The sequence below is a fragment of the Malaclemys terrapin genome, chromosome 1, assembly GCF_027887155.1.
Source record: "Malaclemys terrapin pileata isolate rMalTer1 chromosome 1, rMalTer1.hap1, whole genome shotgun sequence".
In the NCBI taxonomy this organism is placed as follows: domain Eukaryota; kingdom Metazoa; phylum Chordata; order Testudines; family Emydidae; genus Malaclemys; species Malaclemys terrapin.
This window is the reverse complement of record NC_071505.1, coordinates 76,247,851-76,274,424: the sequence shown is the minus strand read 5'-3', so window position 1 is coordinate 76,274,424 and position 26,574 is coordinate 76,247,851. Positions and strand designations below refer to the sequence as shown.

Here is a 26,574-nt window from a genome sequence, read left to right as displayed (position 1 = left end):
GAAATTTCCAGCCTGCTGGCTACAACTAACAATATAAAACAATATGACTAATAGAGATTAACCTTGTGATACTGAACACTGTGCACACTTAGGAGTGAAGCCACCTAAATGAGTTATTTTCACTGAATCTGAAGACTATACAGAGAGTGCATGTGCACTAAAATGTACCCTGATGGATGTACTTCTGTGTCAGTAGGTCACCAATTGCGAGTAAATCTTAATAAAGGCATCAGAGTATAGTGCCTGAACTTCTGAGTGGTAGCAAGAGAAGTGGATCCAGACATTGAAAATGTTCAGTAGGATTACTGACTTCCTAACAGATCCATTCTGTTTCTCCATCTTGCACAGCTGATTCCACACCTAAGAGAAGCGATGAACATGGCTCACCAATCATATGGGTAGCTGGACTGCATTCACTATCAGGTGGCTAGGATGATCTGAAGTGCTTCAAAGCTTATATTCCAAGTGGGCCAGACACTTATACCCCCTATGGCAGTTTTGTGCTGCTAGAACAGAGTAATACAGCCATGATGGCAGTGGAATTGACTGTGTGGGAATTTTCATAAGTGGAATCATGGCACAGATGTGGCAGAGAGGGATTATGCCACACTCTAGTTCATGATTTACAGGAGTTTTACAAGAAGAAGGAGACAGAGAACACCAGCATTTTGTATCTGTCAGATCAACTCTTTGGATCCAAAAGGCCACAGACTACTCTACACGAGACCAGGAATTGGACGTCCCTAGGCAGCCCCAGGATGAAGGAGTAGATATAAAAATGGTTTATAGTAGAGCTGGTCTAAAAATCATGAAAATAATTTGATTTTTTTAATTGAGAAAAAAACAAAAATAGTTTCACAGAATTTTTCATTTGTCAATTGAAATCAAAATTTGACAAAGAATTTAATCAGCTCTAGCTTAAAGCCAACTAACCCCTCCCTCTTCTAGTCCTGATCTAAGCAGAACTCAGCTGGACCAGAGGATCCAGTCCAACATATTTGATGCATATGAGTAGGGTGACTAGATAGCAAATGTGAAAAATCGGGACTGGGAGTGATGGGTAATAGACGCCTATATAAGACAAAGCCTCAAATATAGCGACTGTCCCTATAAAATTGGGACATCTGGTCACCCTACATATGAGTGGCTAACAGATCAGTGGAAATCGGAGAACATGTCTTTCAGGTTACTTCAATGGGTTTTGGATCAGGCCCTAACTTCCCAAGAGAAGAAAAAAAGCAGGTTATTGTGTGTGTGTGTATTTAAAATGTATTACAATTTTACTAAGTGCTAACATTGGCCCATCAGTATCATTTACAATGTCAATATTTAGGAAGGTTTTGTAGCCTTAAGATGTATTGACAAGTTACAAAAATTATTTTGGTGCATGTATATATCCCTCCTCCCACCCCTTTTACGTAGCACTTACCTTCTTAGATAGGAAACTCTTCAAAATGGAGATCAAGTCTCCATATGTTATTTGTGCAACATCTAACACAAAGAGGTCTGTTTCTGATTGGGGCTTCTGCATGCTACTGTGCTATAAATATTAACTAACAACAATTTCTCCTTTAGGCCTATTATAAAGTCAATGGAGGATCAGTAGTGGATTCACTGACATTTCATGAAAGATTTGATATCTTATCGCAAACTTTAAAAAATATATTTTTAGATATTTCTGTTCACAAAGGCCCCAGTCCTCTAAAGCACTTAAGGAGCATGTGTCAGGTTTTGCTCACATGAGTAGTCCCATGTGATTAAAGTTATGCACATATGATCAAAGTTATGCACATGCCTCACTTTCCTCTACAGTTTTGTTACAGAATGATTTGCATAAAAAATGGGTTTTCTTCTGCAGAGCTCATTTGCTCTTTTTGGCGATACCACAGTACGGTAAATCTGTGGCATCACACTTGCTTTTACAAGTACAATTAGTGTGATGCCGGAAATGAAATTCCAATTTCAAATGAGGAATAAGCAGGACCAGGAGGTCTCAAAACCAAAGCTTTTGGATTTATACAATAATCTGTAATAAAAAATAAATGAAGGTAGAAAGAAAATACATGAGCCAGTAAGAGAATTGTCAGCAAGAAAAGTGCTATTTTCCATGAAGTTTCAGTGAGTTTTTAAAAAGCCATACGTTCAATAAGTTGACAACTCAAGATGTGGGAGAAGGGAATGTTATACTTTTTATGTAGTATTAAAACAATGATTTTTAAAAATCCCGTTCAAATTAAAATATTGGTCTTCCTTAAACCAAGGAAGTTGAGTATTACAGATGCCAATCTAGCCTAATTCCCCCATTGTGTTTAGATCTATGTCACACAACAGCATACAACATTCTGAGACTTCTGAACTACGTAGGAAAAAAAGGTGAATTATGACAAAATGTCATCCTTAACTCAGACAGAATTGATTTGCTTTAATTAGTTCACCAGATTGTTGATCTTATTTAAGTGCAAGTTTTTTCCTTCCATTCAGTGAACTTGTTACCAGACAAAAAGCTTGCTATATTCTTCCCTTCCCACAAATGCTTGGCATCCATTAATCCTTAGAACAATAAATATTTTAAAATAACCATGAAAAAATGAAATACCTGATATATCTAAAGTTGAAACAAATTTAACCAACCCAAGGATAGAACGTAAAATACAAATAGGATACCAGTGGTTTAAATAATCATCAATACTGGTTAATACTGTATACATAGGACTCAGATATAAGCTTTTATATATATTGTTTTTTCTACCACTTGTTTTCCTTCTATGCAGTGTTTCTTTTTTGCATTAGGTTTATTTTAAATATTGTTAACCATAATCCATAATTACAACCAAAAGAACAGAGAAGACTCAAGAGACATACTATACATTTGACAACTTAAATCCTTCTAGATGTTCTCTACTGTGATGTGTTCCAGTTTAAAAAGCTAAAAATGGTCTAATTGTTTCACTTCCTAGGGCATCCCCTTTCAAAAGTAGCAATCCCCTTATTTAACAGATAACATGTGTTCTTGCTATTGATGTTATAATTTCTCCTCCCCACCTCCCACATTAAAGCAGGAATATTTAGAATGTAGATACCCTCTTCTTTGAGATCTCTCTTTAGTGGGTTCTAAAGAAGAGGGGTTGGGATTCAAATCCTCCACCAGAGCACTGACTGGCAGGCAAGCTGGCTGGCTGTGGAGGGAAAATGGGTTGTATGGTTGAAGTTGATTCCTACCAGTCAGCTGATTGGTTCATTCCTCCTCTTGCGCTGGGGGACAATGTCTGCAGGGCTTGAACAGAAGTTGGTCCAATAAAAGATATTACCTCACCCACCTTGTATCTACCTGGTATCTCTACAGAGCTTGTTGGCAGAGAGTGGGAACTCCTACCATAAAAAAGATTCAAGGAGATCTGCTCAAGGCAAGAAAAGGCATGGTCAAAAGGGCAGGAAGTGAAGACATTGGCCTGGTGCTTGTGAGATGGGAGACAAGCAACAATCTGCACAGGTCCTGTTCCAGCCCAACTCAGTGAAACTCTCATGCAGGCTCTTTGTTTTGTGGGGGCCAAACTGAGGCACAGAAAGCTCCGAAGTTGTCCTGGTAGTATCACAACAGCACAAGCAGCTGTTCTCAGGTGTGCTCTTGACCCTAATTCCCATCCCCAACTTAATGCCTTCTGGCAAGCCCATTTGAAGCCATCTTGTGTGCACTAGAGATGCTTTCCTCACACTTGATCAAAATGAAGCAATGTGGCAGCATTCTCAGTCTAACCAGAACCCCTTCAGAGAAAGAACAGTCACTAATAGCATGCAGTGCTTGTGAGAGTTTGCTGGAAAAAAAACCCAGCCAAGTCACTGATCAGAGGGGAATAGCTGTGGATGACAGGAGAAGTGCCCGGTAGTGGCCTAACTCTGCTTCCAGTGAAGACAATTGGAGTATTACCACTGACTTCAATAGTAGGAGAATTGAACAAACGCTGAGGGCATTTGAAAAGCCCAATCTATAACTTTTATATGTTCTGTTGACATTTCTCATGTATACCCTCAGCCCAAAGGTGAATTCTTTTTGAATTTTCAAGACAATGTTTGAATTGTATGAGAATGGAGAAAAAAATGTATGTTTGTTTTTTTATTTAAAGATTTTATCATATTCTTCTTTTGAATTCACAGAACAGTTTGTAAAAACAAAAAAAGGTCCATTGTCTTCAGGAATGGGTAACTTGAAAAAAATAATAATCAAGAAATGAAGTGAGATTAGAAATGGGGTTATTTTGTGCATTTAAATAGGTAAGAAAAAAGTACTGTGTCTGAAATAGATAAGGGTGTACACAAGGCCTAAGCTATATTATTTCTCTGGTTACTACCATTCATAGTATTCTATGCTACTGCTTTGTATTTTCTCTGTACAGTGCTTTGTTGCTTGTGTAAAATATTTTATTAAATCTGTAGCAGCTGGTGTCATACAGCTCCACCTCCAATCCCACAGCATGTGAGCAGCTCCCCATTTTGTTGAAAGGGTCTTTCACTAAGTCCCCTCTAAGCTACGCAGTTGCATCGCTGCACAGCAAGCTATCAAGGGCTGTGCAGGCAGGGAGAGGCGCCTCTCCCCCAGTCCCAGCCCCAGAGCTGCTGCGGCCAGGGAGAGGCGCCTCTCCCTCGGCCCCGGGCTACTGAGGTGATAGAGGGCTTGGGGGAGTTCTCTCTCCCTGCCACAGCCCCATGGCAGCCTGCACCCCAAACCTCTATTCCCCACTACAGAGCCTGCACCCCCAGCCAGAGCCCTCAGCCCTCTCCCCGCCACATCCAACCCTCTGTCCCAGCCTTGAGCCCCCTCTTGCATCCGGAACCCCTCATCACTGGCCCTATCCCAGAATCCTCACCCCCAGCTGGAGCCCTCACCCCCCCCACACCAACCCTGTGCCCCAGTCCTGAGCCCCCTCACGCACTCCAAACTCCTCATATCCAGCCTCACCCCAGAGCCCTCATCCCCCCTGCACTCCAACCCTGTGCTCCAGCCCTGAACCCCCTCCCACACTCCGAAACCCTCAGCGCCACCCCCGCCACACATCATCTCCATATTGGTGCACATAACAAAATTAATCCCGCACATGGACGTAAAAAATTAGAGGGCACATTGGTTTCACCTCCCTTCTCTGCATGTAGCTTCAAGCATGTCACTTAAAACAACTCCCCCAATTTAAAAGTATTTAGTGCCTGATACAAAGCTCACTGAAGTCAATAGAAAAATTCCCATTGATTTCAATGAGCTTTGGGTCAGGCCTACAGTGCACATTACAAATTAATCACTGGAAAAAAAATGTATTAAAACTGAAATGTTTCATCACGTCATTTGAGTTGTCCACACACACTTGGAGCCTTCTCTTACTTCTGCATGTTTTTTCATAACTCAAAAAGAATTGGCCAAAGACATTACAAAATACATAAATAAATATAAAGGGAAACTCCTGTTCATACCTTCAAAGTAACTGCTGGCTGTCTCTTTTGCTGGCTGTCTCTTCCTTGGTGGTTTCACAGGGGGATGTTTATTTTCATTGTTTCTGAACAACGCCAGGCGCACAGCTGGGTCTAGACGACAAGAACAAGTTAAAATCAGAGGTCAGATCTGGCTTGTTCATTCCTTGAAGCAGTTATTCACCTTTTAGTCATGTAATAAAAGAAACAGAATCTCTTGTGTACATTTTACATTAACAAAAACAATTACATTACTTCTAAAATAAATTAATATAAGTACAAAGAAGCAGCCATATTGACTTGTTTTACATACCTTTAAATGATTTCTAAATCAGCCACCTGTGAAAAGCTAAACTACATTTTAAAAAGATATATATTTTAGGAAATATTTAGAAGTTCTATTTTGAAGGTGGGGATCTCAATCATAAATATTAGGTACACAAATATGTAAACCCCAGTGTTTACAACTTAATAGATAGGTGGAAACACCTTTATTTGAACCAAAGCAAAGAAAATCACAAATATTTTATTATCTGAGGCTAAACTTGAGGAACATAAATGGACCGAAAGCCCTTTAACATATCCTATCCTGTTCTATCCTGTTCAAAGTAGAGGTGGCCTTCAGCAGCCTGTGGAAACATACTCACCATAATCATTCCCATAATTACCAGGCTACATAGTCTTAAGTCTTCATAACTTATCATTCCCACACCAGAAGAACTTACAATTTATATAAGAAAATCAAAACCAATACTGGACAACAGTTCAGGAGAAGGGAGTTTTGCAGTTTATTAATGATGGGAAGGGAGGAGGAACTGCTTGAACAGGTGAATTTAAGGAGCGCTATGAAGGAAAGTTAGTGCTTGAGAACAAGGAGAGAGTCTCACACACAGGGGGCAGAATGAAATAAGCTAAAGTCAGGTATCTGGAATAGGAAATGAAGAAAGGGGTGGGAAGAACACAAGAACTGGAAGAAATGCACAGAGTTAGAGTGGGAGGCATTGTATAGGATCATGTAGGTGAGTATGGTAAGTTTGAACCTGAAGATAGGGTTGCCAACCCTCAAGGATTGGCCTGGAGTCTGCAGAAATTAAAGATTAATCTTTAATTAAAGATTAAGTCATGTGGTTAAATCTCCAGGAATACGTCCAACCAAAACTGGCAACCCTACCTGATACAGTAAACAGTGTGAGTCCCAAAGGAGGGAACCCAGGGAAAAGGTCATATGGTTAGTGAAGGGGGGAGGAGACTGCAAATGAAGGAAGAAAAGAGATTGTTACAAGGTGATGGATTGGTTTTTAGCAGTGACAAGGCTTTTAGCAGTGGGGACAATGAGGAAAGGATGTAGCTTGAGGACAATGAAGAGAAAAAAGACTAGAATTTAGCAGGAAAAAGAATGAGTAGGCAGGCAGGGTAGAAGGATTAGGGAAGATGGGAAGTGCAGTTTTGGAGAGAGTGGGTGTATCAGACTGATAATGTCAGTTTCTCCATTATGAGACTGTTGCCGGGGGAGGAGGAGGCTTTAGTGGGGACAGCATTACTTCTTAATCAGTGAGGGTGTCAGAGCTTCTGAGAGCCAGCAGCAAAGTATGTAGCTCTTTGGAGGGGTGAGGGTGAGGGGAAAGACAGCTAGGTCTATACATGTTGGACCCTAATCCCTCCAAAGTCAAGGTGTGTTTTTCCACTAACTTCAATGGCAGCAGAATTAGATTAGAAAATTGGCTGGAGTCCCTTCATGCCAGGAAAAAGGGCTGGAGTGGCTTGAAGGGGCCCTAGAAGTTCTAGTTCTGCACAGGGGAGGATTCCCTTGGTGCAAGTACTCCAGACCCAGGACCCCATCACAAGTCCTAGGGTAGAGGTCATGATAGGGGCATGGCTGGGGGTGGGGGAGGGATGTGTGTCGTGGGGTGAGGGAGGCTTTTTTAAGAGCTTCCAATCATGGTGCAATCTCTATTGGTTGAAGGAACAAATTCACAATAATTCAATTCAGTCTCTAGTTCAGGAGTACTCTTGGATTCCTTGCTGACACTAGGCTCTCACACAGCAGCATCTAGAAGTAATACTTTTTACCATCTCTGATTGGCTAAAGGACTCCAGAGATCTGGCTTCAATTATTAAACTGAAACTACTGAAAGGCACTCTGATACTATGTTCATGAGCATGGTATAAAAACGTATACAGAAACAGGGACTGCAGTGTACCGAATCCGGAGATTCCAGGCAGTGCTGTGGTCTTTAGGGCAGTCTGGAGGATGCTGCCATATCTTAGGCCTCCAATGGCTGTCTATGTTATAGTAATGACCTCTTCAGCCTCTGTAGGAGCCAAGGATTGAGATGCCACAAAGGAAGTGTAAAGTCACCTTAGCCTGACCCCCTACCCGCCGGCTGCAAGTTTCATCAGCCTTTCGCTCAAGGTTAGCTCCATTAACTAAAATCAGACATTTTAGAGTGTTTCAAATAACTAGATTATATCTGTTGAGGAACTGGACTACTGGGATAACTTGTTAACTGTGAATATTTTAGCAGTTATGGTAGGTAGCTAGATCAGTCAAGTATTTCCATTTTGGCAAATCACCAAAATCTTTATTAATATGGCATTCTTAGTGTCAACAAATGCTTACAGTACTCGGTCATACTGGTGTAGAGGTTCATAACTAATATCTAAAATACAGTAACAAATAATCAGTCCTTGTTACAATATACAAGAGAATTTATCCTGCACTTCTTACTATAACTCAATAAAAATATTGCAGCTGTATAACTATATCAGTCATGCACATATAATTTTAATTTCAGAGATCCTTTTCTCAATAACTTTAGCTGGCAGAAAAGCTATATGAAATATAAAAATATTAAACTATAGTGTAATTCATTACTGTATTTTCTATAGTTATATAATGAGACCCATTGTTATGTACAGTACCACACACAGTGAGAAAGGTAGAGAAGAATATTTTCTGTACTAATTGTTTCCCCCAAACCAAACCTGTAATGTGCAATGAAAAACCAGACAAGTCAGCACACTACTTTAGAACAATTTCAAATATGGTAACTTTCTTGAGGAGGGCAAAAGACCAAGTTACCAAAATTGACAGATTAGAAATTCACAAAACAAAATGTGATAAAGGATTCCTAGGTTTCTTTTCTGATGTTCCCAACAGATTATTATAAATTGTTTTGCTTCTTTGGGTCTATTGAAGCTATTCTAAACTTGCTATGTCTAAAAGCTTTAGAAATGGAACTTTTTCACATTCAAACCTGCCTAGTTACACCCATGAAAAAGATGACCAGTCTAACAGTACAGTGCATTAGGGACATTTGGATGAAGTCACATAAAATGGCTAATATCACCCAAATTATTCTATAGTTGATCTATGTATAAGATTGTCAAAGTAAGTACTGAAGGAGATATGTATATTGGGAAGAGAGCTATGGAAACTGTTCTGAGAGATTTATATCAGATAGTCTACTTTTGAGCTCTGCAAAATAATTTAAATAATCCACTGAGATTTATCACAATGTCAGAGTACTTAAATTACACCTACATGGATCACCTTAATCTAGGGTGACCAGATGTCCTGATTTTATCGGGACAGTCCTGATATTGGGGACTTTGTCTTATATAGGTGCCAATTACCCCCCACCCTCATCCCGATTTTTCACCCTTGCTATCTGGTCACCCTACCTTAATCATTGCCTCCAGCTCTTTTGATATTAAAAAGAACCCTTTTTAAATCTAGTCTCAAATTAAGGCAATATTACTTCGATTATTTTATGATACTAGTGTTTTTAAGTATCAGAGAAATGGGGAAATGGATTAGATTTTATGTTTTTATTACAGACAATCAACAAGTGTTTTAGATTTCACACAGAGGAACTGCAAAAGAGTTAAACAGTTCAGAATTACATTGAGATCTTACTGGACTCCTGAATACTTGTTTAAATGTGGTTTATTTGTTGATGATTTGTACTGAATATCTGGAAACTAGGGAGGTAATTTAATGCACACATTTTGGCAGACTCCAGATATAAAAGATAATTTGGACAAACATTATAAATGTGATAGAAATACTATGGAAATTCATGTTACTGCCTAAGCTGGCATTTGTTACATGACATCGTGGCAAAACTTTAATTGGTTTGTCACTGATTTTGGGTGCGGGGAAAAATTGAAAAAATGAAAATAGGTATTATTGGTACCAGTTTTAAAGAGTTGATATTTTAAAATTGCAAACACTGCATCATGTGAAGGAGGATTAGTCTGAGTAAGTTCAATGGGAGAGGGACCATCATTTTGTTCTGTGTTTGTATTGTGCCCATCACAATGTGGTACTGGTCCATAATTGGGGCTCCTAGGGACTGCTGCAATATAAAGAATAACTAAATAAACAAACAGACAACAAAATGGAAGCATTTTATTTCTTACAGCAGATGAATTTCTTGTATCCATTAAGGAAAATTCAGGAATAAGGGTATTTGAATTCATATCAGAGGTACAGATGGTGAATGATGTTCAGTTCACTAGAGTTGTTTTGTATTCTCAGAGAATCTTTTAAATCTGAATGTAGTTAATGTAGTATCTTTCAAAGACGAAGAAAACAGACTGACCGAACAATACTTCTTGTCCTGTGACAAATCAATCAGTTGTTTCAGTTTTATCTGAATAGTCAAGTCTCAGCCTTAACTTCTCCTTTGTCTCTTCTTGTGTTTCTGCCTGGGTGGCAGCAGAAGTATCACTTCATTTTGTCAATCACTGACAAACTTTGCCTCCAGAAAGGAAATGGTTAAACAAGTAACAGTACAGCATGGCAGAAGATAGCAGCTGAAAACAGTTACTCCAGGCCTCTGGCCATCATAAAAAAATTTGTTAAAAGAAAAAATAAATTAACTTTATTAAAGTTTTTGAATTTCCTTGATTTTGTGGATTTGATGATAGCTCCTTAAATCCCAAAGTTAAGCCAGAGACTCTGTTCTCTTGTGCCAAGGTATCTTTAAGGGCTCTGTGATCTTATGAATCATAGATGTTTAGTACCCAGGCACAATGAAGTGCATTACTGTCTATTGCATTTAGGTTTTTAATTAGAGTGCTGCAGGATTTCATGCATCCTTAATAAATGGGAATATTTTTGATATTTTGCCGCTTCTACTTGGCTGCAAAAATTTCTAGTATCTTGCCCACACGTCTCATATTATTTGACAGTCAAGAAAAAGTAGTTGATGTGGACATAGTGGAGATATAAAACACGGCATACATTTGTTATGGTTAAAATACAGGCCACGATTTTAACTGTTTATATCTGCATCCATAACCATAATAGACTGGAGCATAATCTACACTGGAGGTACTGGTCCAGTGCAATATGTACTCATTGTCTGCACACACTCCACTTTGTAAGGAGAGGGTACCTTTAGCTCTCCCTAATGATACAAGCCACAGGACTTAGGGCACTTACTAGCATCCTTCAGACCTGTCTTTCCTTGTGCAAAGCTTCTTGGGCCCAGACACAGCATGACTCTGTAGAAGACCCCATGCCCTGCAAGTCTTGTCTTAAATTTTTTCTAACCCTGTGCTCAAGGTTAAGATTGGTAAAAACCTCACATTTTCTTAGAACTCCTGCACTGGAATCTGCTCCACAAAGTTTCAACAAATACACAAGTAGAATGCATATACATAAAGTCTCCCCATAAACTAAGCTTTTGGGGAAGGCAAACCCCATAACTGGCTCATGTTAATCTGCAAAAACTGCACAGAGTCCTCTAGGTGTGCTTTCAGTGCACATCCCCTTCACCAATATCACCACAGTACCCCATGCTCCCCCCTATTTACCCAGTGCTTCCAGCTGCAGCTTTAGACCCTCTCAAGTCCTGACCTGAGGGGAGAAGAGGTCTCCTTAGTTTGAGGCCTCTCTGTGATCAGCCCCAGCTAGCCCTGTCCCTCTGATCTCCCCTTTCTCTCTTTTTTCCCTTTGCACATCCTTCCTGTGCCTTGTATCAGCCCTGGGCTGATGAGCCAAGTGAGTTCATTGATCCCATCAGCTTCTCCTGGGTACTAATTAGCCTCTAAGCGATCAGAGTGCAGGCTCATCTATTCACTCCCTGCACTCTGTCACAGGGCCGCTGAATGGATACACTCAGTTATAAAGTGCACCTACCGCTGCTGGAGCTGGATGCACCCGAGCAACAGAAGTCAGGGATGATTTGTGCTCCCATATTATGGACTTGCATGGCCCAGTAGAAGAGGTGGAATAGTATCTCTATAAATGTGCTTGTACGGGTGGGACGGGGGAAAAACAGGGCTAGATTGCCATGCAATGTTATTATGAATATCACGATGTCTTATGAAATGGGTGGGAAGTGAGTCATAGTATGGGTTCAATAAGGAAGTGATTGACATGTGGCTTGGTTTACCTAACTGTATAGGAATAGTGTTTGCTTACTAATTCTTAATTGTTCCTGACCTTACGTTTAACTTTATTAATTCAAATCTTGGTTGTATTATGAGATACAGTGATAGCAATAAACTTTCTTGGTGACATAAAAGGTTTATATATATATATACACACACATGCTTTAAAACAATGCAGCAGTCACACAGCCAGGCAGGAGAGCTGCCATTATAACACCAAAATACCAGTTACAAAAGAACATCCCCAAAACATGTCCCCAGGCTTCCCTATTCTCCTTTCCCCTCTTTCCTCATTTTCCATGCAGTTGGTGCCGCAGAAGGTGGATGGAGGTATTCACAGGAGAGGGGATCAAGATAGAGGGCCGCATTGGGTTTCGTTTGCCCTGCCCAGCTGCTCATGGGGACAGACTGAATGGGCCACCCAGACATGGAGTTTTTGCAGCTGTTTTTGGACTCAGGGTATGTCACAGGAGAATCAAGCCATAGTGTGGGAAAGATAGCAGGAGCCAGTAATCTTGCAGCTATGACTAAGATGAGCAGCTTAAACAGTTCTTTCTGCTGAGTCCTGTCCTTAGCCACTGTTCCTCCTCCTGCACAGATACTCTGTTCTCAGCCTTTCCTCCTGCCTCTCAGAATGCCTTTTCTCCAGTCTTAAGTCCCTGTGTTTCTGGTACTGGACTAGCTTGTCAGCCCTCTCAAGAACATCAACCATCAGTACATAGAAATGTTTCCTCTTGGAATGGTCCATGAAGGTACTGATATCGAGTTGTGGAGGTACAGCAGCTAGTAGTGGGGACTGCAATAGGACACAACATAGAGGGTATCAAATATCTCAGTAGAGGACCCCAGAATTATTTCTTGTGGAATTTCAGGGACATAAAATGTTACATTTCAAAACTGAACAGCAATATACTGTGAAATGGATGCTTCAGTCCACAGAATCTCCCTAGAGACAGCCTGGGTAACCACAATTAAAGTAGTGCAGACACAATGGTAAATAAAAATGCAAAGCTGTTTTTGTTTTACAAAAGTTCCATAATTACTTGGGTTGGAGAGAGAGGGAGGGGGACTGGTCGGTGGCCTTGCTACAAAAAGCTTTTTTTTTTTTTTTAAATCATTTCAGGCCTTTCATATTTTGAGAGGACATAACTGTTCTTATGGTGCCCTATAGGCAAAGGAAGATGTTATTCGAAGCTGCTGGTTGTAAATCTGCAGTGTATGCATCAGAAATATTCAAACATATAGCGATTGAACGACACATCTATGAATGGAGTGGGCTGGTGAGCTACCCAAGTGACCCTGGAAAATACATGCTTCCACACAATGTGACTAACTATCTGGAATTCTTGTTTCAGGAAAAGTTTGCAGCTATTAGCAACCAGGATTGGGTCAGAATTCATGACTGAATTAACAGAATGCTGAGTTATCTTACTCTGGTATGGCTGCATTCCTCCTCCCCCCCCCACAGCACATTTCTGGACTAAGCTTCAAACCCCAGTCATACTTGGGACAAATGATTGTGTCATCTATGGACTTCATAGACTACCTTTAACTGAAATTAATTAGTTTTGAAAATGGATCACATTTCCCTAAACACACAGTTCATTTTTATAGGCAGCTCCATAGACCATTGAGTGATTACAGTGCGGCAAATGCAAATGCACGGCAATGTAATTATTATTTTTATGAAACAGGAATGGGCCTAGCAAAAAATCGGTCTTTCCAGTAAAAATCCTCTTTCAAGGTGTTTATTATGGTTTGCACTTCCTGGTCGTCATTTTAAACTCCATGTGATGTGGAGGTGGAGGGGAAAGGAAGGCAGAATGCCAAGCTCCTGACATACAATCTGCCATTAGTGAATACACGCTGCTAGTCGGGACTTCTCATAACTTTTGCATTGGTTCTTAGAGCAAGAATCCCTCTCATTATTGTAGTAATAAACATTACATTGGAGCCAGAAACTTTCCGGGCTCAGGGGCAGCTTTTGTCCCTTCTGTGTCTGCTACAGGCTCCGCAGCAGGCTATTCTTCAGGGAGTGCATCAAACAGCTTCTCTGAGTATGGACCCAGAATTTGCTGCTGATCCTGTTCCAAAGCATGCTCTGGGACTGGTTTTAGCAACACAGTTACTTCATGGTCTTCACTCAGTCCCCGCTGCTTGCTCTTATCAGTCCCCATGCTGGATTCTGGGGCCAAAAGGGCACCAACCTGGCTGACCAAGTCATCATGCACCACAGTTGTCTCTGTGCTGGGCACAATGCCCAGCACCCGGTTAAACTCCTCATAAAACTGGGACAATGTCTACAACTTGCCCCAGGCGCAGTTCTGGTCCCTGGTTTTCCGGTATGTACTCTTGTGCCATTTAATCTGCTGTCTGCACTGGTCACCAGTCAAGTAAATTTACAAAGTTGCTAGCTTCTTCGCTGTCTGCTGGTATGCATGGGGATTCCTGATACTTTTACTAAAGTCCACATTTTTTCTTGTCTCGCTTCAGAGAGTCACCAAAATCTGGTTGTGCTCCCATGATCACGAAGCAGCAAAGACTGCAAAGGGCTTGTTCCCTTGCAAACACAGAAGGTTCCATGCTGGTATGTTTTCAGCTCAGTGGTCAGAAGACTATGAAGTGGAATGGTGAGCTACCCAAGAGACCCTGGAAAATACATGCTTCCACACAATGTGACTAATTATCTGGAATTCCACTCACGCATCACACTACTCGTCACAGCTCCATAAGAAGCAGATATATGGAGAGAAGAAGGGAACAAGTCCTCTCACCAGAGAGCATCAGGACCCAAGATGTTCATTACAATGCTAATCCCATCCAAGTTCCACTGTGGTAAATAAGTAGGCATTTTAAAGAGTGGCTATGTAAAACTCAGGGCAGACGCTAACTTTATATTTTGGGGGTATGTGGATGTCAGCTAATGAAGCCTTAAGGCAGAGGAAGTTGGTGACATTTGCAAGTAGGTAGCCCCACTGTGACAAGACCACATGAGTGGTCCTATGAAACAGCATTTAATAAGTCACTACTGTGTGAATGCAACATCTTCAGTTTAGCAAGATCCTTACCGTAGCATAGCAAGATTTCTCATGAAAGATGTTTGGTTAGCGGGCTGACATTGAGACTTGAGCACAAAAGGATGCCTACTTGTTAATATTCTGTAACTTCTTTGTATTTAGAGCTACTGGAGGTTGGTCATTCTATGGTTCAGCTGACAACTTTATTTTTATTGTGTTTTTGTTTGTAAATAATGTATAGAGCAATGAAGGGACATATTAGATGTTCTCGAAACCTGCTTCTTTATAGCATTTAATTAACATTGTAGGTGCATACTTTGTACTTTATCCTCAGATTGGTGGGAATGTCTATATCAATGAGTTTGTATTATTTTAATGTAAGTATTAAATTTTTGAATGAAATTAGTTGAAGCTATGTTAGGAAGAAATAGTGCCAAATAACATAACATTCAATCTGGAGTTTAGGAAAAGATCAAACATAAAAAAAACCTGAACAAGATATAATGAGGATAAGTATAATAGTGAGGTGTGGATGACTGGACGGTGGCTGAGGATCAGTTTAGAGAAGATGGAAAGGATGGGATGCTGGTTGCTATGGAAACAAGAGGAAATGATGGGGCTGACAATTGCTTATTGTTTAAAGAGGTTGTTACCTGCCTTTTGTTAGTAAGAGGCACATGTTCTGGGGATATCCAGCTGCATGAGAGGTTCAACTGACAGAAGTGACCCAAGGTGGTGGTGGTGGTTTTTTAAAATGGTCTGGCTAAGAGATTGTGACCTCTCTCATTCTTAAAAAGGATGTTGACATTGGCAAATATCTTTTTCCCCTCAAGAATGGAGTTACTGCAATTTGTTCTACATGGGGCTGCATCTGAAGACCACTCATCCCTAAGTAGGGGAGAGTGGCAGCCACACATAGCTTGTTGCAGCTCCCTGATTCAGGGCTACCTGGTCTCAGAACAAGTTAGAACAGGACTCCTCCCGCTTTTTCTTAAGCTTCTGGTGTAAGGTCTCAGTTTCACCATGCCCTCAGCCCATCCCTGCTATTCCCTTTCTGTTTCTCCTCCCCAGCCCATATGCTGGGAGGGACGTAGGAGACAGCTATGCTTGTGGAGAACCCCCCTATACAGGGTGAATTTTCCACTGGGATTTTCTGACCAGTATTAAGCCACTTCACATAAGCAGCACAAAGAAACTTTGGCAGACTACAGAATCCAGCCCAGAAAGTTCTGAATGTAATTGCTTGTTTAAATACTTAGTGCTGCTTCTGGCAAGGAGGGATTGACAGCTGTGCTTCAGTATCTGCACTAGTGTCCAATTCAGATCAGGGTGCAACTGAAAATGTGGGTTTTAAGTTAAACTCCATTTAGATCTGACTACCTTAGAGTCTGCCTCTTTCACCATGCTGTACCAGAGCAGTTCAGATGAAGAGAGGTACTTGACCTAACAGCCCAAACACTGAAAGGGGATTGAAGGTGGGCATTTTCTGTGAGGGGGCACTGACACTGAAAATCAGTGCTCTCCTTTGCCTGGATGGAATATGTGGAAAGGGGATTCTTTATTGGGTAGTCATGGAAGGAGATATCTTGCAACTATACAACAGATCAGGTCTATACAGATCTAACAACTCAACTTGTAAAGTTTTGTTAACTTTTTAAACACTAGTCACGTGCTTATGAGAGTTTTCCAGTGCAGCACTTTCTAGAAACAAACAAAACAAAACCCCCTCCAATCATCTGAATATAAAAACATCCAAAAAATCCTCTAGAACAACAATAAAAAATAGGATAATTGAATTTGATACTCACAAACCATTTATGACTGAATTAATCACTACTAATATAAACCAGACAACATATGGAGAAAAGATGATATAACCAAATAGACTTTATTCATTAAAAATGATACATGGGCCACCAAGTTATACATATGTCAAACATTCAGCTGGCCACCAGATATTTATGGTTTTGTGGCGGGGCAGTGTGGTAGGGCACGGTGGGAAACTATAAAGGATTAAATAATGTTTTAGCCTCCTGCCCATTGTCTTTTCCTCAACCATAAGGAAAAGATTACAGTAATTGTATGCTACCTTTTATTTAAATCTAGAGATCTATCTGTCATAAGTAGTCTTAGGTGCTGGTACTTGGCTAGGGAAGGAGGGAATTGCAAACTTTTCTTAACTTTACCTTTTTATTTGTAAGTGGTGTTTCCCCCCTTGAGTGAAAAATACTCTTGAACTTAAAAAAACAAAAAACAAACAACCAACCACCACTTGACACAAAACAGGGATTTCCCATGTTATGCAGTAATGGAAAATGCATTATAGCCAGTGATGTATTCCAAACATATCACCAAAGAGTTAAACATTATTAATGGAAGGATTTCTCAAGACAGCTTACCATGACTAATGAACTTAAAGGTGTTCACCAATAATCAACTAAGATATTTTATCCTTTCCTGTATTAACAGCTGTATACACAGAGAAAATTCACAGACATAAGAGGTGACCATGCAGGGAAGGAATCATTTTAACATCAGACAGAAAGAAGAGGAGAGCGCCTTCCAAGATTCACAGAATCATCTCTGAAGCTTGAATGCCAAATTATGATCAATTCTAGAGACACCAAAAACTGTGAAACCTTCACAAATGTATATCAATAGCACTTTACGTAATCAAGAGCCAGAGATGATAGGTATGATTACAGATACAGAAATGTTTTTAGGACAGACTTTGAAGCATATCAAACAGATATAAAACTACCCAAACTGAGCAATGCTATTATAACTTGAGATATTCTCTTGAAGGAAAAAAAAATCTAATGAGTACAAAAATACAGAAATATAAACTTTATATCTAGCAAAGGGAATACACAGAACACAATGAAACAAAGTTCCCATTTCATACATTTGTCAAATATTACTCTCAATATTCACCAGAGTACTTTTTCAAATATTAATATATTGAACATATAAATGAAATAAACTTCCTTTTATGATGATTTAATATGTTCATTTCTGAAGCACATTCCTCCCTCCCTCATATTAATGTGTGAAGTGATCTAAGAAAATACAAGCAACATTTCTAGAAGTGACAACCTGCTTTCAGATGAAGAAGTAGAGACCTGCTGTTTCCAACATTTTATACATATTCTTATGTAACATATATTGTAATAGCACTGTTGACTTACCTAGATTTTTATTACTAGATTTCTTGGATTTCATTTTATGGGCCCTCTTCAGCATTAGCTGTGCAGTGGCAATATCTTTAAAACCCCTAAGGGAAGGTGATATTTTACTATCAATATATACACATTTTCACATATCAACTGCACAGCTCTCTCTATATATGTGTGCGTATATATGTGTGTGTGTGTGTGTGTGTGTATTTATACACACACACACACACACAGAGTTTTCACACAGAATACAGCAAGCGCACAGGACATCTCATGTATGATACTTGACACACTGAACTACAGAGATGCTTGCAATGCTCATCTTAAACAGTTAAGAAATTGTAGTTAATTGACTTGGTATCTCACATACTGGTTAAAAGTTTAAAATAATATTTTTGACATTTAGAAATAAATACCTACTTAACCAGGATACCTATTAAAAGCCTCTACATCTATAGTTCCTGATGTGTAGAATTCATGTTAAAAACAAAAAAGTAGGATAGACTTGGACATACCATTCTTCTGAAATTTTCTCTTCTTTTTCCGATTTGAAAGACAATTTCTTTTTGGGCTGCAAGTCAGAGAGACGTGATATAGCTCTCTTCTCTGATCTGACAAAAGAGTAGCAGAGCAGTACTGAAATCTGGGTCAGTAGTAAAGGTATGGTGTGATGGCATTGCAGCCTTTATTATTCTGCAAACTATTTATGCCTTTTGAAACTCAGAAATAAAAACATCTATTTTAATACTCCTGGAAGGCTTTATCTTTGAGAGTAATTAAAAGTTTGCCATCAATTTTGAATGTTTACATTTCAGTTACAATGAAGCATATTTCAGTCCTTTTCTGCAAAGGAATACAGCATTGTGAGAAATACTTTTAAATTCTTATCTGATAGGTATCTGTATGTTAAGGCCTACATTATAAGATTTTTTTTAACATTTTATTATTTACATATTTATAGCCTTTTATTCTTATAACTTTTATATTTTAATTAAATGAACATTAAATTACTGCAAACCTAACAGATTGTATTTGTTTTATTCAGTTTTAATAAGTGCATTTACTTACAAATCAGTCATTATCAGAGTTACCAATCAAACAGTTGCAAAAAGCACCACAAAGAGGAGTACTAATTACTCTTCCAGTGTTTATTCTGGTATCTGCCAGAGCAGGTACAGGTAGTAATAAAAAAAGCAAATAATTTTGGCTTACCTGGTACTAAACTGAGTTTTTTCTGATGACAATGAATGTGGTCTCTCATCACACTGCCAGGCTTCATGTGGAGGCCATAGTAAATTAAATGAATTATGATCTGAACTTAAAGGCCTAGCATACTTCTAAGTAAGGAAATATTAAAAAAAAAAAAAAGAAAAAGAAAAGAAGAAAAAAAGTCAGTGAATAGTATTATAACTTTGGCTCTGATCCTACAAATGCTTATTCATAGCCTTGACTTTATGCACACGAGTAGCGTCGTTGATTTTAATGGGGCTATTCGCAAGTGTAGTTAAACATGAGTGTGTTTGCAGAGTCATGCCCTTTGTTTGTATTTCAGAGGTATAGTAAAAACATGATAGGTCCATCATAGACCTTATCTTAAATTAACTAAATGCTCTATGGAATATTGCAAAAAGATGGTGAGTTTAATTATATCACAAAAGCAAAAAAAATTTAACGCACTGCACATTTATGAATATCCATTATTTTAATCCAGGCAAAAATATTTTAAAGAATACTTTATAGCATATAGCAGAAGAAAAATGGAAAAAACCTAAAACAAAAACAAAAACACCCCAGAAAGCTGAAACTTCAAAGTTTATCAAATAACTAACAGACATTACAGTTCAATGACCTTTAGCTGTTCTGAAAGTCCTCAGCTGTTGCTATATAATGCAGGACTTTAGTATTTTTAAAGTACTGTGTCAACGAGCAATTTTTAATCCATTGCCAAATGTGCAGATGAAGCACATCATCTTTTTTTTTTTTTTGAGCTACTGTGAAGTAAAGTGTTGACAGAAATCCAAAATAAAGAAAAATTTAAGCAAATGAAAGAAAAGCTACATGAAAAATTACATCTGGGGATGAGGAGGAAGTCAGAGGCTTCTAAAAGTAATTGTGTTTTTCAAGTCAATAAATTGAAGTATTAATCACTCCAATGTAGCATATCCTCAAGGAATGAACAAAGACTGAAGACTAAGAAGTTTCCATGACATGTTACCTTTGGCCAGTGCAGCTGGTTTGTGAGCAGCAGTGTTTTTGAAGGGAAGCGGGTGGAATCCAAAGCTAGCCATTCTCTCTCTAAGGCAGCCTGTATGAATGAGTAAAATCAAAAAATGCACTGATAAAAAACAGTTTAGTTTAGTTTTGATAATTTCTACAAAGTCTCTTTTAAATTGTCTTGCATATTGATTCAAATGTGTTCAGGTTGTATATCAGAATACATCTGCAATGCAATCACAGTCACAATTCCAAAGTGCTGCATTGGATTGATTTTTATTATTATTTACTATTTGTATTATCGTAGCATCTAGGACCATGATCATGGACCAAGACCCCCATTGTACTAGGTGCTGTAGAAATAGAACAAAAAGACACAAATAAATCCACAATTAATAGTGATTTTCACTCAGATGTTTCTATCCTCTTCTCAAATTCTCTTTATTTTACTCCAACACCTTTGCTAAAATAAGCAAATAAGAGCCACTAAAGCAGAAAGCTACAGAGCTAAAGTAGTTTTCAAATATTAATATAAAGGACACAGAGAAGCTTGTTAGCTTTTTTTGAACAATTAATATTTTAAATCCCTGTGTGAGTGCCTGATTCTGTCACCCTTACTCATGTTGAGTTGTACCTATCTGGTGAAGAGTCCCACTGAAATCAATGTGTCAGACTGTGCAAACATTCACGCAAGTAGTCCAACTGATTTATAGCCTAATGGAACAACTTGCAAGGGTCGCAGAATCAGATCCTGAAGGGTATCTTATTTTTTCCTAATTTAAAACTCAGCCAGACTAACTTTTTTCTTACACTTCATTGACTTTTTGACCATATTTTCTTTTAACACTTTTAGACAAGTGATAGAAATGCACATCCTGATGAGAATAAGTAAGTACCTCTAAGAATCTGGCTTCTCTTACTGAAGACTCAGCCACTCAGATTGCTCCTACTTCAGCAGCAAAGAATCTTGGGGTTCATTCTAATTCTATTTCCGCTTCCAAAAAAACTCTAATTTATGTGGCTAGAACATCTTTCTCCCATTTATGGAATATTATTAGGTTGCATTAATTTCTGCCTCCATCAGAACTCCCAGCTTTGAATACCTTAAGACATGATTACAGTAATTCTTTATTGGCTAGCATGCTTAACAAGTGTTTGCATAACCTCACATTGTTGAACAATGGGTGCTGCCAGGTTCTTTCTGAAGAAGAGATGACAGGTTCATATTTCACCTATTTTGAACAGGTAACCTTGGATGATGGTCAAATACTATACTCATTTTAAAACAGCTCTGATGTATATGTACTATATGATGTTGAATCACCATCCTTCCTCCATACTTACTCAAAAATTCCTGAAACAAGGTTTTTTAGAGTGCAAATTTTAAATCATAAGAACTCTTCCATGTTAGACTTCTTGTTTCTGTAACTACATTAAGCTTGATATGACGATTAACCATATTTGGTATTTGGGATTTAATTTTTTTAAAAATCTAGATCAGATTATATTCCCTCTTCATTTATATCTGATGTATCATCACTCTTCTTTCCCATTTATCGCTTAATTTCAAGAACAAAGTTTTGTAGGTTTTCCTTTAACCCCCTTCACATCAGTTGCATGTTAAGGAAATAGCAGTATGATAAATTGAAAACATATTTGCCAAATAAATTTATCATGCACCTATGATTGTCTCATTTGCCCTCTGTCCACTGATCAATCTCCTTTGGAACTTATTCTAACACTCCTAACCAGTGAGCAGCTTCAAACCGCTCCCATTTAAAAACAAAAAAATCAAAGTGCCACTCTAAATGTGGATTCTGTCTTTGCACTCCACACCTTAAAAGCCACCTATCTGAGATGCAAGATGGACAATGTTTAGACTCAGAAACAGTGACTAATTCAAGGTTTGATATGTTTATGACCCAGTAGAGCTAGACTTGGGAGCGTCCCAGATTTTCCACACAGAATTTGCTTCTAAGCTTTGGAATGGTATCTCAGGACATCAGACTTTAAAAGTATATACTTATTGTTGGCTTGTGTAGTTTATCTGCTGTGGGAAGAAGTTTTGAAGCTAAAAATCTCTTCAATCTTGACAAAAAGAACAATTTTAGATGGAGTCAAATTTGTGTATTTTTCTTAAAATTAAATGAGATTATCAAACATCTCATTTGGAAATAGGTATTAGTTTACAAATGAGTACTCTTCATGCCCTCTTTAATTTGTACTCAGCTTCAATTAACTAGCAGAAAAACACTTATAATTGTTCAAATGAGCATCCCTACATTCATCCCGAGTCCAGTCCTGCAATCATCACAAGTAGTCTCACTGACACTAGAAGTTCTGCTCCAAAAAGCAGCTATATAAAGATGTAGACTTCTTATTCAAAAATCTCCTCCCTCTCTGTTAGCAATACAAAGTCAACACAGATAAGTGTGTACTGGAGTTTATTATTTCTTCTCCATATTTGTCAGGAGACTGGGTCATAGGCGATCAGGCCTAGTGGTCAGAACAGGAGTCAGGCCTAGTGGCTAGATTCCAATTTCCAGAGCCAAGGGTTGAGACAAGGCCAGAACCAGGATCAAAGGTCAGAACCAGAGTCAGAGTCCAAAGGTTGAGCCAGAGCTAAGGGTTGAGGCACTGTTGCAGTCAGGAATCAGAGTTGAGTGTTGAACCGGATTACAAGAAGTCACAGAAGGCAGGAGCAGGGCTGGTTCTGAGGGAGGAACAAGGCAGGGACTGGATGGGAACAAGGCTGGATGTAGGGCAGGGCCCGGGCTGAAGCTGTGGAGGAGCAAAGCAGGAGCAGGGCTTGGTGAGACAAGCATAGGCAGTCAGAAAGTATGTGGGCATGTGTGTTGAGCAGTCAGCAAGCTACAGTTCCTGTTGATCTTCAGAACCAGCCTGCTGGCTGCCTCATCCAGTCATGCAGGATGGTCTGTCAGGCAGCCCAGATGGCTCGTTAGGGTGTCAGAAGTACTGAGTAGGCACAGCTGCAGTGCCTTGCTCCTGATAATACTGAATTCTAATCACTCTCTCTTGGGTAAATCACACTGAAGCTACTTGTGGTCCACAGGCATATTTGAAAGGAGATTCTGCAAAACATTTATTAATGCAGAATAAGATCCAAGCTTGACTCTCACATCTCTGGTCAAGTTTGTAGACCTGGCAGTTTAAGTTTCTAGTCTAAACTGAGCTCATTTGCTACGGAAATCAGTCAACAAAAATAAACATAGAAGCCTAGAAGGCTTTAAGTTTTGAGGACTTCAGTAACTCAGCCAGAGATTATGGGTTTATCATCAGAATGGGTGGGTGAAGTTCTGTGGCCTGCGGTATGCAGGAGGTCAGACTAGATGCCACTATGGTCCCTGCCTGGAGTATGGATTGGATCCTTTTGTTTTAGAGATGCATTATTTACGAATATTCTTTCTTTGGCTTTTAAATGTATGTTGAAGCCTTACTGTAATTTTTAAATTCAGCTTTTACCATTTACTAAATTTTATATCAATGTTACTATTTTAATAGTATTTTCATTTGTTTCACTAATTGTACATAAAATATAAAATGTCTAAAGCTGTCTGGTAAAAAGAGACACCACAGTACAGAATGGTAAAGCATTATTCAAAGGTATAAAAGGTACAGTAACTAACAAAACATTACCAAGACAATTGATTTATCATTAAGATCAGATTTGTTAATATGAAGCACATTTGGCACTACTAAGAATGTACTGTGTATTAAAAATATACTAAAATGTCATTTACTTTGGCCAACAACAATAAACACATCACTGATTTTCAAAATGTATGTTATTCTATTATGTTTATCCCTAGAGATTTCTACAGTACCAAGCTCAAGAGACTCCTGTTCATAGTCCCCCCATAAATATAGTACTGAAGTATAACTATCTAAAACAAAGTTTATACATAAATAGATTTTTTGATAACTTAGTCCAAAAATTAGATCCCAGTGCTACTGAGGCTATGCTCTGATGGAAAAAATGCAAGCTGGGATAGACTAAAGATGTATAAAAAGTGGAAAGCACGATTATACGGACTAAAGAAAAAATTACCAATTCCATTTTTACTAGACGAATGTGTATATGTGGAAGAGCCTCTGCTGAATATTAAGTATATTTCTGAAACCAAATTAAAGGCTTGATTTTACAAACACTAATATATACAAGTAACTTTATGCATGTTTGCAAATCCCATTCAATGGACCCAACTCACATGTGTAAAGTCAATCATTCACATACAATTCGCTGCAGGATTATACCCTGGGAATTTTACATCTAGTTCTATTTGTTTCAAAATAAGCAATGCAATTTACAAAGCTTCATTTAATGGAACTGATGATTTGGAAAAATGTGATTTTTCATGAGGCTAGAGAGAATACATATATTGGCTGCAAGTTAGGAACATCTAGCACATTTTTAAATCCAAAAAGAAATTCTTTATGTTAACCTCCTTTCAGTCTCATATTTTAAACGCTAGTTTGTTGGCACTTTTTTCAAGAAAGAATACACATATATTGAGTAATATTCAGTTAAGGTTCGCACCAGTTTACCTCCTGATTTACCAGGAGTGGGCACAAGAATGTCCAGATTATACCTTCATTCTCATGGAATTCTTTATTAAATACAGTATTTTTTCTCCTCATCGCTTCATATTGCAAGAACTATTAAAATGTAAATATATACACCTCTAACCCGATATAACGCGACCCAATATAACACGAATTCAGATATAACACGGTAAAGCAGCGTTCCGGGTAGGGCGGGGCTGCACACTCCAGTGGATCAAAGCAAGTTCAATATAATGCGGTTTCACCTATAACACGGTAAGATTTTTTGGCTCCCGAGGACAGCGTTATATCGAGGTAGAGGTGTATTATAGTAATAAAGAATTCTTATGCTGTAAGTAGATTTTGGTATATCCATTAGATAAAAAACTTCATTCAGTGATTCACTGCATCACATTCTTTCAGCTTCTATGAATGTAATCCTGTGATTCCCCCCGCAGTATTCTGGTATCTCATAAATGAATTCCAAATGAACAGTGAATTCTTCCCCTCCACAGTTTACTACATAACCTTTTCATATATAGCTATTCTTTCCTACCTTTAATCTATTCATTCTAAAATAATCCCAATATCTCTTTTTAGAGCATTATATATCTTGCTTTTATTAAGTACTCCTCATTTTGGACTTGATAGTTCAAAGTGCAGAGCACCCCCAATTCGAGTGTTAGTCAATGAGAGCTGTGGGAGCTCAGCACTTTGCAGATGACATTCAGAACATAAAAGTGTGGAATTCTGCTGAGTACAATTTAAATAAACTTAATAAAATAATAATAGCAATGATGAGGTAGTCAGTGACTTCTTAAGAAGGAAAAGGCAGTGGGTGGAGAAGGTGGGTGTCCTAATTAATCTTTTATAAAAATACAACAGCATTTACAAAAAGTAAATTACTTCCAGTGGATCCAATACAATGTCCATTGAATGTACGCTGGATCAGGCCTACTGGGAGGTGGAGATTGCATCCTAATCACGCAAACATACATTAGAGTAACTTTACTCTTGTGAGCAGCCCCACTGAGATCAATGGACAGGTCTCATGTGAGTAAAGTTATGCACATGAATAGTTTTGGACAGGACTGGACCATAGTCTTCTCCAGGAGCAAAGTGGAGCAGGAGAGTTAACAAAAACACACAACCAAAAAACAAAATAGGGAGAGGTTGGGTTGACAGGAAGGAGAAGAGGGAGGGAAGAGTCTCAAAATATTTAAATAAATCAGCATTTCAAACAAATACGCAAAGATTCTTCAATTTAATGTAGAAACCTAAACTCCTGCCTACAAACACACAATAGCTTTATGGCTTCTAAATTGATTTAGCCCATGATTCAGTTATTATAATAGCCTGACAGTTCTTCTTGTTTACAAGTACTAACTATGTCCTAAACTATATTTTTATTAATCCCAGAATATATTTATTACTGAATTTCTAGGAAGTAGAGTCAATTCATTGTTATACTGAAGTATTCACTTAAATAGCTACGTATTATATGGGGAGAAAAAGAACCTACAAGAGAGCTGTTCAAAATGCTGAATGTTACCTTTTTAAAATTAGAAAATCCTTTTGACCTCCTCAATCACCCTCTTCCCTCTCAATTAACCCCTTCTCTGCCTACAGTACAGCATGGGTTTGTCCAGAATAATTGTCATATTTCTGTTTATACAGTGCTTCAAAACCAAAATTTGGGAGTGACTGGCTGGAATTCTCCAAATGTAAACAAAGCAATGAAAAGA

At 38.6% G+C, this 26,574-nt stretch overlaps 1 protein-coding gene across 1 annotated transcript in view; it reads right to left on the bottom strand.

Annotated features, from left to right (window-relative positions):
* The window catches only part of LRRIQ1 (leucine rich repeats and IQ motif containing 1), a 165,860-nt gene that overhangs the window by 64,645 nt on the left and 74,641 nt on the right, over window positions 1–26,574 (bottom strand). Inside the window, exons 19-23 of the mRNA XM_054027505.1 lie at window positions 20,268–20,357; window positions 19,265–19,389; window positions 18,568–18,663; window positions 18,065–18,150; window positions 5,458–5,568 (exon numbers count right to left, since the gene is read on the bottom strand). Coding sequence (XP_053883480.1) covers window positions 5,458–5,568; window positions 18,065–18,150; window positions 18,568–18,663; window positions 19,265–19,389; window positions 20,268–20,357 — 508 coding nt within the window. The remainder of the gene's footprint in view (window positions 1–5,457; window positions 5,569–18,064; window positions 18,151–18,567; window positions 18,664–19,264; window positions 19,390–20,267; window positions 20,358–26,574) is intronic.